We start from the raw sequence: 13,107 nt of genomic DNA, 5'->3' as shown, positions 1-13,107 counted from the left end.
GTTTTAAATATATCTACGTGACCTGCAAATTGAAACATACAATGATTATCTCATCATGCATTTCATACTTTGAGGACAGGGGAAGAAGTATTAAATGATTAAAGGTAAAATGTTGAAATGAATTAAGATGATCCTTTTTCTTGGGAGTGACTTTATGAAACAGATTTCTAATGTGATTAAAAAGAGCTACCGAGCTAAGCTATTAGCCTTCTCCTAAAATTCTAAGAGAATAAGTATAATCTTTGGTAACATTGGAGCATTTTTTGGCATTCTTCCTTGAGATAGAGCTATCACTTGCATTAAGAGGATCTGAGTAGTAAAGCTTAAGAAGAACATGTACATATGAGAAGGAGACTTGTCATGTGGACACTTGTTGTTTCCATGAGTGCAGACTTGTAACTGGGCATCTTTCATTTATATACTGTAAACAAAGCTGGATGCAGTGGCACCAGTGAAATTGGGAAGTGGACCTAAGTAGGTGGCAGGCCTTTCATTGTTGTGAAATGTAATGTTTTTCCATTTAAATCTATATTGGGAAATGTTTTTACTTGTTCCTCTTGATATAACCTGTATGACTTTCCATGTGAACATCTGTAACCCTATTTTTGCGCCCGCCCCCCGCATTTTGTATTTAAGACTAGCTGCTGTGAAAAGGGAGCTGAAAATACAGGAAATGCACTTACAGGATGCCGCAAGAAGACGTTTGCTGAAGCTTCAGCAAGATCAGCAGGAAATGGAACTGAGGAGACTGGATGATGAGATTGAGAGAAAGGTTTATTATCTATTATTTTTAGTACTCATGCATCCTCTTCATTTAGTTTCATTTAAATGTAATGAACACCTTTAAGTTAAATATTACCTCTGGAGCTCACAATGAATGCTAAATAGCCCCTCTAACTTAATTGACTTTTTCCCTCAGCTATTCTCATTCTCTTTCATATATTTCATCATGGTTAAATATTTTAGAAATGCCAGGAAAACTAGTCAGGTTGACCAGTGTCTTTGGTGATTAAACATTCTATATTTTTATCCACTGCAAATTTAAATTGCTCAAGTTTTACTAACTTGGAATATTGGCTAATGTAATATGGTAAGAACTGTCATCTGTTCTCCCAGTATGGTAGATGAGCATATGATAATTGTGCTTTCTTTTTTAGGAAATCAGGCTTAATTTTAACTCCGACATTATTCGTAGATTCCACAGTGAATGTTAATATAATATCAATTACTCTGGTTTCAAAAACCCAGTAGCTGTTATTTTAAACACTTGTAGTGGGTTGTTCAGATTAAAAGATTACTAAATCTAGTAAACAAAAATTATTTTGTAAATTCTTTTTGGTATTCACAGTTTGTGGTTTTCTTTGAATGTAGGTAAATATGAGAGATCGAGAAATTGCTACCACAGCCAAAGACCTAGAAATGAGACATCTGGAACTTGAATCACAAAAAAGACTTTATGAGAAGGTATAAATCAGCTATTTCCAATATAAGAAAAACAGGGTTCATACAAACTCTTTTTAGACTGTATTTTTCATGGTTTTTTAATGTTTTGTTTTTTTTTTAAGAAAAACATAGTGTCATCTAGGATTGTAAGGTAGCAAAAATGTCTGAATATACAGTTTGTTGTTTTTATTTTTTGCTTAATCAAACTCTTTTCCTAAATGCTGCATATCTTTGTAGTTATCATTTGTAGTGGCTTTAATGAGCCATAACTTAAACTGTTTTTCTTCTGTTGGTAGTTTAAGTGGTTTAGAATTTTTGGGAATCAACTTCTTCATACATATATCTTCTCTGCTTATAATTGAAAAACATTTTTATTTTAAACTAAGAATAAGGTAATTATGCTGCAAATAGAGAGTTAGAAAAGTAGAAAAAACTGTTAGAAAATAACTGCTAACTATCATCAATAAGGGTGAGTGAGGTTATTTGCTACGAACAATTGGTAATTTGCTTTTTCAACTTAAATCTTCTTTAATACTTACTATCCCACCCCCACCCCCAACACCTGTACCCATTAACACTCACTCCTGTTCTCTACCCTGGCAACCACTAATTTACTTTCTGTCTCTGTATTTACCTATTCTGGACATTTCATATAAATGAAATCTTACAATTTGTGATTTTTTGTGACAGTTTCTTTCAGGTAGCATAATGTTTTCAAGGTTCAGTCAAGGTTCAGATTCAGCTTGAGTCAGCACTTTATTATTTTTACGGCTGAATAATAAATATTCCATTGTATGGACAGATCACATTTTGTTGATTCGTTCATCAGTTGATGGATATTTGGGTTGTTTTCAGTCTTTGTCATATGTAGCCACTTAAGTCCCTCCTCAGGTAGCTTAGTGATTGGACAGATATTTCCTTAAATGCTTTGAACCAGTTAGCCTCTAGTCTTTGCCAAGGGACTCTGTGTACATCATGTTGGTCGCCCTGGAACGCTTACATAGTTTACAACTCTGTCTTAGATTCCACTTTCTGGTTGTGCAAAGCCTCAGTTCACCAGAGTTGACAGCTTAGGAACTTCTGAGGTCTGAGCATTCATATAGCCCTTGGCATGTGCACAGCCTTACACTTGTACATGGCCTTCTAGAGTCCCAGGATCTATCAGAGCTTTTCAAAGCCCCCTGTGGACATCACTTCCCCATCTTTCCCTATAAAGCTTTTTGATTAGCCTGTTTATACTAACTCGGATCCATTGCCTCAGGCAGCCAATACATTCAACAGTTTCCCCTGATTGTTTTTAGCAAATGTCCCCAGGAAAAAGGCTGGACAAAGTAGTTGAGTTCCTCGTCAGGTCAAATACTAGTAAAGACAGCCTTGGGAGTGGGGTCTTTCAGAACCATTGACAGGTCAGATGATGACAGTTCTCTGGGAATGGGAGCTTGAGGGAGCGCCAACTCCATTTGCCCCCTCCATTGGCTGCCAGGCTGCTGGTTTTCCAGGCTAATGTAGAGCTTAGGGTTGGGGTGGACATAGGAATGACTAAAGTTAAAAATGCCATAATGCTTGCTGTTCTTACCAAGGTTCAGCCATGAATAAGTGCTCCCAGATTGCTCTGGGCCTTCAGTTAATTTCCGGAGTTTTGAAAAAGTTGGTTTTGCCAGGGTTCTCAGTGCTCCTGTGGATGAGAGAATTTTCAGAGCTCCTTATTCTTTTATTTTCACTGATGTCACTGATGTTTGTTTTTTACTTTGAAAATTAGATGACTACAGTTTTTATTTGTGTGCATATTAGAAATCTGGAAAAAAGGAAAGTCATTTTTGTATTCTAGCATTATTATAGATTGGTGATTTTTTTTAACAAATGGTTTTTTAAACAGAATCTTACTAGAAATCAAGAAACTGTTGCAAAAGAAATGAGAGAAGATATAGATGCCTATAGACGAAAAGTGGATCTTGAAGAACGCTCATTTCATAGACTGATAGAAGCAGATCAAACACAGAACCAAAAAGCCCAAAAGGTAAAAATGTGTTCAATTTAGTGTACACATAAAGGGAGGAATTTCCATCCACCCTCATTGTAAAAGAAAGAATTCATGTCTTTGTTTCAGTTAGCGTAGTTTCTAGAATCTCACATTTTATTTGCAGATATTTCTTTGACAGCCATATACATGTCTTTTGTACTCAGAGAATTTTAAGACTTAGAAAAAATGCAAAGGAAAGAATAACTATAAATTGTAGTATTCTACTATGTTATGGTCTCAGATATTGTCCCTGAGTAGATTTAGTGACAAGATATCAGGTCTCCACCTGACATACAAGCCAGTAGTTTCAAAGTATATTCTCTAAAATATTAATAACTATTATTCAGTAAAATGGAAGGTGACAAATAAGTATTGGAAATTCTGCCATACTATTTTTCATGCCAAATTTTGAGGATATAGTACATTGTGACTCTTTAAGAAAATTTCCCAAACTTATAAAATTTCTTGTGGAGAAATTCTGGCTTAAATGAATTGAAATAGAATATGAGATCTTCACAAAGGAATGTTCTCTAATATCCCTTAAACAGAATGCTAAGTGGGTCGGTGGCAGGGCCTGGCAAAAGCCAAGAATGTGTAGGAGTTTCTTACCTTCTATTCTGCAACAGTTCCTGGCTGATAACCCTACAATATTCCTACCATCTTTTTCCTTAAAGATTTTTGTCCAGTCTATAAGAATGGGCTCTCCTGACTCCTTTTCAAGGGGTTGAAACATGGAAACTGTTTAATCCCACCTATCCCTTAGCCTAGAAGTTCTCAACCTTACATTCCAGTCGCCTGAAGATCTCCCCCTCTGCTCCCAAGGACATGCTTAGAGAGAGGAAGGAGAGAGAGAAAAACATCGATAGGTTGCCTTCTATAAACGACCAGGCATCAAACTCATAACCCGGGTATGTGCCTGACCAGGAATCGAATCGGCAACCTTTTGGTGCACCAACTGAGCCGCTACGGCCGGGCTGAAGAGTTTTGTAAAAGGACCAATGCCCAGCCACCCCAGAGACTGATTTAGTTGATCTGTGGTGGGTCCTGAACATCAGTTTGCTTTAAACACCCAGAGGTGATTGAATATGCACCCAGGGTTACAAGCAGCTGCCCTGGATACATTAAGTGGGTATGCCATAATTATATATAGTCTGGCCTTGTTTCTGAAATGTACAATTTTTTCTTAGTTAATTGAAGAAAACTTGGCAAAAGCTGAACAAGCCTGTCTAAATACTGACTGGCAAATTCAGGCTTTACAAAAACAAAGATGGAGCGATCAACAACGAAATGAATCTTACCGGGAAATGGCCAAACTCCTTCGGGAAAACAGAAGGAAAGAAATAGAAGTATTGAATGCAATGATGCAGAATGAAGCTAAAAAAGTAAGAATAATGTTATAGTCTTGTTACTAATTATTTAAATTTGGAGATATTACATAACCAAATGACAAAAACATCAAACCAAGTAATTTTTTGTTGGGAAATATCTTAAAAATGATCTCAGTTTAATAGGTATTGCTCAGAGAAGTCCCATATTGATGGATGCTGCCTAACACTGACTAAGCATCTTCCCCATTTCATTAGTGTGTCTCAGCCTCTCAGCTTGTGGGATTTGTCCTGGCTGATTGCATAATATTACTACTTTACCTAATTCTTTATACTTACAATGTAGAGGATTTGGAAGAGTTAAGAATTATATGTAGTTGCTAGTAACAAAAAGCAAAATAAAAGTGATGATAAACAAGAGAGAAGTTTTTCTTTTTCACATGAGAGAAGTCTGGAGGCAGGCAGTCGGGTGTTGTATCCTGACTCCAAGGTCATTGGGACATTGCCTCCTCTAGCCTTTCTACCTACTTCCTGGTATGTGTCTCTCATTGTCAAGGCGAACTTACCATCCAGGATGATGGGTTTCAGCCTCCCATACACATTCCATTCAGCAAGAAGAGGGTAGGACAGAAGTGCAAGAGGCTCCATCTCCCAGAACTCCTTTCCAGAATTCCCAGATGCATTTCTAGCCACATTTGGCTACAAAGGATTTTGGAAATGAAGTATTTTTAGCAGGGAGCATTATCATCCCAAATAGAATTAGAATTCTATTCCCAAAGAAGATCCAGAGAACAGGTTTTGAGGAGATTACTTAAGAGTATATATCACACATAATGTATCTTTTGGTTGATCCTCCCTGAACAACTCGGGGACCTGTGCTCTATGGATGTAGCAGACACAATGGCCTTCCCTAAGAAGATAACTGGCTTTCATTCATTCCTCTTTCTGCTGCTAGATCATAGTTCTATTCTGAAAGCTTTCCATAATATATTTCCTTCAAGTCACTGTTCCAGACTCATCTTCCTCCTACCCAACCTCAGGATATAACCCTTTCATTCATGGACGGGAAGGGGTGGGAGTGATGCCAGATCACTGAGGTTCTTCTCAGGAAAGTGGTGATGAAATCCCACATCTGCTCGGTAAAGATTGCTGGCACTGGGGCTAGACCAGCCGTGGGCAAACTACAGCCCGCGGGCCGGATCCAGCCCGTTTGAAATTAATAAAACTAAACAAAAAGACCGTACCCCTTTTTTAAAAAAAATATATTTTATTGATATTTTACAGAGAGGAAGGGAGAGGGATAGAGAGTTAGAAACATCGATGAGAGAGAAATATCGATCAGCTGCCTCTTGCACACCTCCTACTAGAGATGTGCCCGCAACCAAGGTACATGCCCTTGGCCGGAATCGAACCTGGGACCTTTCAGTCAGCAGGCCGACGCTCTTTTCACTGAGCCAAACCGGTTAGGGCAAGACTGTACCCTTTTATGTAATGATGTATACTTTGAATTTATATTAGTTCACACAAACACTCCATCCATGCTTTTGTTCCGGTCCTCCGGTCCAGTGTAAGAACCCATTGTGGCCGAAACCAGTTTGGCTCAGTGGATGGAGCGTCGGCCTGCGGACTGAGGGGTCCTGGGTTCGATTCCGGTCAAGGGCATGTACCTGGGTTGCGGGCACATCCCCAGTGGGGGGTGTGCAGGAGGCGGCTGATCAATGTTTCTCTCTCATCGATGTGTCTGACTCTCTGTCTCTCTCCTTTCCTCTCTGTAGAAAATCAATAAAATATATTTAAAAAAAAAAAAAAAAAAAGAACCCATTGTGGCCCTCGAGTCAAAAAGTTTGCCCACTCCTGGGCTAGACTGTAAAATTAGGTGTTACTCTCCTGTGGGTAAAATGGTGTGTTTGAGAGTACACGGAGAATCCTAGCTTTTCATGGTATGCAGAGGTCTGCCTTTGTGTCCAGTGTCCTGGGTTCTAGCTTGACTACTGTGTCTTGGAGGATTACTCAATCTCAGTCTCCTCATCAGTAACATGAAAGGATGGATCTCTATGGTCCTCCTTGGCCCTAATGATTCTTTAAAGTTTATGTTATTTAATGCATATTTAATTCATTAGCATTTCTATAAAAGACATTTGGCATATAAAAAGTTTGTATATAGCCTGGCCTAGGTGGCTCAGAGGCGAGTGTTGACCTATGAACCAGGTCAAGGTTCAATTCTGGTTAGGCACATGCCCAGGTTGCAGGCTTGATCCCCAGTGGGGGTTGTGTAAGAGGCCGCTGATCAATGATTCTCTCTCATCATTGATGTTGCTATCTTTCCCTCTCCCTCCCTCTCTGAAATAAAAAAAAATATGTGTGTATATATATATATATATATACATATATATATATATATATATATATATATATACACATATATTTTTTTTTAAAGTTTGTATATAAAACCTGTAGCATTGCTAGGACATAGGTAAACCTTAGGAATTATATAGTTTTTCAAATTGATTATGTTATTTACCCTTTAAGCTCATTGTAAGGTTATTGTTTTCTCACTTTAGGAAGAAGAAAATAGGGGCTAGTAGTGATTACTTGACTTCCCTGTAGTCATTAAGTATACCAGAGCTGGGCAAAGAATTAATTCTCCACAACATGATGACCGTGGCTAGCAGCTGCTGTATGATAGATAGGAAAGTTGTGAAGAGAGTGAATCCTAAAAGTTCTCGTCAGAAGAAAAACATTTTTTTCTTTTCTTTTCTCTTTGTTGTATCTATATGAGAAGATGGATTTAGCTGAACCTGTTTTAATCACTTCACCATATACGTAATCACACCATCACGCTGTATGGCTTGCTTACCCAGTGACATATGCCAGTTATTTCTCAATGAAACTGAAAGTAAAAAAAAAATTAGCCCCTGAATTTTAGAGACTTTATTATTAAGGCATAGCATTCAAACTAAATGAAACAGTTGTCATTCGTTTAAAAAACTAAAACTTAACCTTATAAGACTTGAGATTTGAAATGTGTTGAAATGCATTAACTCAGTGACAGTTGGGACCTGTTTGTGCACCTGGTACTGAGTGACATCAGAAGGGCCTCCGCTTTCCAATTCCTCAGCTGCCCTGGCCAAGGCCGGCACCCACTTACCCGAACTCCAGACAGGGCCACGTGCCTGGGCAGTACGAAGGGAAGTAGAACAGGGAACAGAGGGGCTTCTTCCACTGCAGGAACGTGCATTACCACAATGTGCATGTGACTTCCCCTCTTCCCACCCCCTTATTTATATTTAGTGGAAGGAAGCTGAAGAAAAAGACTTTCAGCTGAAATCAGAAAAGAAAGCTTCTGCTCTTTCAGATGCATCTAGAAAGTGGTTTCTAGAGAAGGAGATAGACGATGCTTTGGAACACGCTGAACATATACATAATAAGGGTGAGTACCGTGAATGCCTTCCTCTCTCCATGGTGTTACAGATTCATTTAAATGATACGGTCCGTTATTGTGGATAAATCCTTGAGGTGTGTTTTGGCACTTTTATTCAAGTTATTGCTCAGCTAAAAGGTAATCCCTACCTGGTCACCCTAGTCACCATTTTTTTGTTCAGAAGGAGTAGGCTTAGGCCAGTGATGGCGAACCTATGACACGCGTGTCAGAGGTGACACGTGAACTCATTTTTTTGGTTGATTTTTCTTTGTTAAATGGCATTTAAATATATAAAATAAATATCAAAAATATAAATCTTTGTTTTACTGTGGTTGCAAATATCAAAAAATTTCTATATGTGACACGGCACCAGAGTTAAGTTAGGGTTTTTCAAGATGCTGACACGCCGAGCTCAAAAGGTTCGCCATCACTGGCTTAGGCAGTGGCGCTGTCAAAGAAACAGCTTCAATAAAGAAACATTTTCTCAGCCATCCGTGGAATTCTATTTTCTTCCATGGTTCTATGGTCCGTGGCATCCCCTTCATGTTTACAAAGTTCCATTTCTAGTTTATTTTAGTAAAAATGTGTGCTTTATTCCATTTTATGCCGATGTCACCTGAAAGTTTTCCCCCTCTGTAACGTTGACTCTGCTTTTCTTACTGATTTTTAATCCTCTCACTAAGGCCTGTTCTCTGGAGCAATGCAGATGGCATTTCCCACCTCTGCCACCTGACAGCCCTCAGGTAGTTGAAGATGACTCTCGTGCCATCCCCACACCAGTTCAAATGAGCCGTTTGGTAATTAATCAGATTATCTTAATGACTCATTGAGCTAAAGCTGAGTTAAAACTGTTAGCTAAAGCTCTTGAGAGCAGCTAAAAGCAGGCACCTTAATGAGCGTGACCCACACATTCTGGGCCTGACTCACGGAGGCAACCCTAGGGATGGGAGCAGAGAAGAAGGGGCAGTCATAGTGACGTTAGAATGAAAAATCCAAAGACTTGCGTGTCTTGTTGGCTGTACAGCTGTAGGAGGCAGGAAACTGTAAGAGCACAGCTGGAGAGTGAGTGTAACTTTTGAAATGAAGAGAGTGATTGATTAAAAATGGGGAGGGGTACCAGCTAGGGGTGGGCACTGCTCTGCTTACTACCTAAGAAGGTTTCAGGTAAAACTTGCCCATTGGTGGTTCTGATTCCTGTGTATTTTGTGATTAGGCCCTGCCTGGTTGAAGCCAGCAGTGATAGCTCACAGTTCTCGGGGAAAGCTTGCTAATTATATTTCATAATCCCTTCCAATAAATGTTTGGCATCTCTGTCCTAACAGCCATATTTTTGAGTTGTTTGTAGGCGTTTTGTTTGGGTTAAAGGTGTTTCAGAGTACTTTACCAAAACTTCTGCTCAGCTCTTAATTCTAACTGCACTTCCTGGCCTTTTGAATGGTCTCACCTTCTTCCCAGCAGTCTTCTCAGAACAGAAAAGTAAGGGGCTTTTCTCCTCGACAATTTTGGTGAACTAGGGGCCACTTGGAATTAATAAAGGCTTTCTACTGACTCCCAAGCACCCCTCTTGTCTCCTCACTTTTGTAGCAGTAGTGCCCAGATGCCAAAATGAACGGGTTGCCTCAAGCCGTTTGCCTAGAACCTCACAATTAGATGACATTTCTGAAATGGATTCCTCAACTCGGAGTAAGTTGATAAACAAGAAAGATTTCTTCCAGTATGTTAAATGTGGTAGTATTTAAGCAAGATTGTGACTTAAATTACATTTATGGCCTGTTGATGCCATTTTCCCAGGGCATTGGGGATGGAAATCCTAAAATGGAGGCAGCAAGATTCTCAAATCTCCATCTGGGGAAACAACGGGATCAGACCAAAACCCAAGTGAAGGCAGTCGGCCAACATCATTAACGCTTCTCCACTTCTTTAGCACCAGCACCACCCGGAACAATAGAAGTCTGTCCCTAACTAAATTAATGATATTCTTGACTGTTTTACATCCTTGTGAAGAGAAAACCTCAGCATTCATTTTCAAAGCTATTACGCATTTGAATTTTCTTGCCTCTGTTCTGGGCTGGGCTCCCAACAACCATTGAAAACCTGTTTGCTGTGGGCACTGCAGCCAAGACAGCACTTATTATTTTTTTTAATTTAATTTTGTTTTATTTCTTAAAGTATTACAAAGAGTATTACACATGTCTCCTTCCCCCCCCCCCTTGACATTCCCCCGGCCTCCCCCACCCCCCAGTATCTTGTGTCCATTGGTTATTCTTATATGCATGCATACAAGTCCTTCAGTTGATCTCCTACCCACCCCCCACCCCCACCCCCAACCCTCCCCAGGCTTCCCACTGTAGTTTGAAAGTATGGATAATAAGGACCATTATAGACTGATGAACAAAAATGGATACAGAGGCAGAGCAGCATTGAGCAGACTGTCAAAGGACAGCACTTATTAAAGTCAGATGGCCAGAGGCTAGCGGCTTCATGCTGAGCAGGTGAGGGTAGATCCCTGACTTGATTCACTGGAGGTTTTGTTCATTTTTGGAAGGGGTGGAATGGAAACATCTTAAGGAAATATAGTCACAGCACTAGCCCATAAAGGAACTAAAAATTTCCACAGTAAAGTACTTGACTTGGATTTTGTTTTTGTTTGTTTGGTTGTTTTTTTTACATACATTTGTAATGAATTTGTTGGGTTACATTTTTATTAAATGGGTTTCAAGTGTACAGTTCTGTAATACATCATCTGTATATTATATTGTGTGTTCAACACTCCATAGTCTGGTCACCATTTATTCCCCCTACACCCCCTTCTACCTCCCTTCACCCTACCTTCCTCTGGTAATCACCAGGCTATTCTCTGTGTCTGTCTGTTTGTTTTTTTGCTTAATCACTTCACCTGTTTCACCCAGCACCTTCACCCCACCTCAGCTGTCACTCTGTTCTCTGTGTCTATGAGTTTTTAAAAGGGGCGGGGGGGGAGGGAGGGGACAGGAATCTCTGTTAGACTTTATTTAAACTGACTTTTTCAATAAAACTACCATATAGATGAAGCAGAATTTTACAAGGTCTTTTGAGTTCTTTTTAGAACAGGGGTGGGGAACCTTTTTTCTGCCTGGTGCCATTTGGATATTTATAACATCATTTGCTGGACATGCAAAATTATCAACTTAAATATTAGCCTGCTATATTTGGTCAAACATTTAATAAACTCACCCCTAATGCCTTGTCAGGATCAGACCAAATGATTTCAAGGGCCTTATACGGCCTGCAAACCAGACACCCCCCACCCCTGTTTTAGAAGAACAAATTTTTATATATTGTCCACTAAAACCAGCTTTATAAGAAATGCACCCAATAACAAGTCATGAGAATCCAGCATTGTGTAAAATATTTTTGCTAACTCATACTCTTATATCACCTATAAGCTCTGTGTTAGAACAGGAATTAAAGAAAAAGTCATATGTAAGTCAAACAAAAATAAGAGATTCTCAGCTCTTGTCTCTTCTGACGCGTCAGGACTTTTTAATGAGATAATTCTAAATTCTAAAATTGACTTGGGGACATTTGATAAAGTTTGGTTGCTTGGCAGCAAAATGAAGCATAAAAGTTACATTGCTTGGAAGAAAAAAAAGTTTCAGAAATTGAAGCTGTTTGAATATGTAACTGAGTTTCAGAGAAGTGTATTTTTAAGGCATTTCTTTTTCAAATTCCAGTATTACTGGCCCCTCTAACTCAGCATGATTGACACTTGGACTCTCTGTAATATTTTAATCTTGATTCTGGCCTCTCCCTGTGTTCGCCACTATTAAAAGCATTTTATTTATTCATTTTTATTGCATCATTGGGAAGTGCTCATGGTGCGCACGATATTAATTTGGGCAACGTGGAATGCCTTTTCTCATTACATTAAGCGTCCTAGTGAGGAAGTTACAGAGAACTCAAATTTTCTTTGGACAGATTTTGTTGCTAATTTAAAAGATTGTACCTCCAAATTGGAAAAAGTGCTTAATAACCAAAAGTGGGTAAATTGTCCGATAGCATTCATTCAGTTCAACAAATTATATATGTATGTATGCGTGTGTGTGTGTGTGTGTGTATCTTGTAAATGGAACTATGTAGGGCAAGGTAATATGTCAGGCTTTTATTTAAGAAATTTGGTTTTTATTATATTTATTTCATTACTGATTTTTACAACATGTTTACCTTTAAAAGAAATGCTATGTCATTGCTAACATCAGAAGATTAAACTATTGTTAATTTTAAATTTTGTCTTCAAGTTTCTTTAATCCAAAGAAAAATGCAGTGGGACACCATGGAACGGGATCTTCTGGAGAGAGTGAGAAACCTTCGCCAGAGACTCACCGCGCAAGCTCGTAGCAGATGTCAAACACCTCATCTTTTGGCCACATAGGAGGCTGGTCACCTTGAAAGAGTCAAAGAAATACCTATTTTGCAATTAGTGGTACTGATTTTTAGATTATTTAAATTCCTGTAAAGATCAACCTTTTGTATAGAAAACTGTGTGTAGAAAAATTATGTATTCTATTTAATTCTTATGCTTTTTGGCTTGTAAATGGCTTCTGGTACTTCTCACAATAAAAATTCTTGAAGGTATTTGTGTCGCACCAGCACAGCCAGGTTTGGTGAGCCTGAGAGGGGACGGTGAAGGATTGAGAAAAGACAGAAAAGAGAAGAAAGCTGGGCGCTGGGTGGGACGCTGCCCTCACTGATGGAGAGACAGTGCCGAGGCCTGTAAGCCGAGTCTTTATTTTATAGCCAGGCTCCACGAGGCAAAGCCGGGACATGGTTCCAACCTTCTCGCGGGTTTCGAATCTACTCAGTTACCTGCACCTGAGCAAGCTTTGTTTACTTGCTGCACCTCCCGCAGCCTGTATCAC

The 13,107-nt window shown here is 39.2% G+C and overlaps 1 protein-coding gene across 11 annotated transcripts in view; it reads left to right on the top strand.

The window, feature by feature from the left end:
• The window catches only part of TBC1D31 (TBC1 domain family member 31), a 48,454-nt gene extending 35,631 nt beyond the window's left edge, over positions 1 to 12,823 (top strand). For 3 of the 11 annotated variants that reach the window (XM_059671791.1, XM_059671784.1, XM_059671794.1), the window contains 7 exons: positions 637 to 772; positions 1,372 to 1,464; positions 3,320 to 3,460; positions 4,651 to 4,845; positions 8,080 to 8,218; positions 9,797 to 9,892; positions 12,487 to 12,823. In XM_059671791.1, coding sequence (XP_059527774.1) covers positions 637 to 772; positions 1,372 to 1,464; positions 3,320 to 3,460; positions 4,651 to 4,845; positions 8,080 to 8,218; positions 9,797 to 9,892; positions 12,487 to 12,620 — 934 coding nt within the window. In that variant the 3' untranslated portion in view covers positions 12,621 to 12,823. Of the gene's footprint in view, positions 1 to 636; positions 773 to 1,371; positions 1,465 to 3,319; positions 3,461 to 4,650; positions 4,846 to 8,079; positions 8,219 to 9,793; positions 9,893 to 12,486 lie in introns of all 11 variants that reach the window. The other 8 variants (XM_059671789.1, XM_059671783.1, XM_059671790.1 and 5 more) reach the window with 5 other exon arrangements.
• Positions 12,824 to 13,107: the final 284 nt, after the last annotated feature.

This window comes from Myotis daubentonii, chromosome 17, assembly GCF_963259705.1.
Source record: "Myotis daubentonii chromosome 17, mMyoDau2.1, whole genome shotgun sequence".
NCBI lineage: Eukaryota > Metazoa > Chordata > Mammalia > Chiroptera > Vespertilionidae > Myotis > Myotis daubentonii.
The sequence above is the reverse complement of the archived record's forward strand: the minus strand, read 5'-3'. Positions and strand labels throughout refer to the sequence as shown.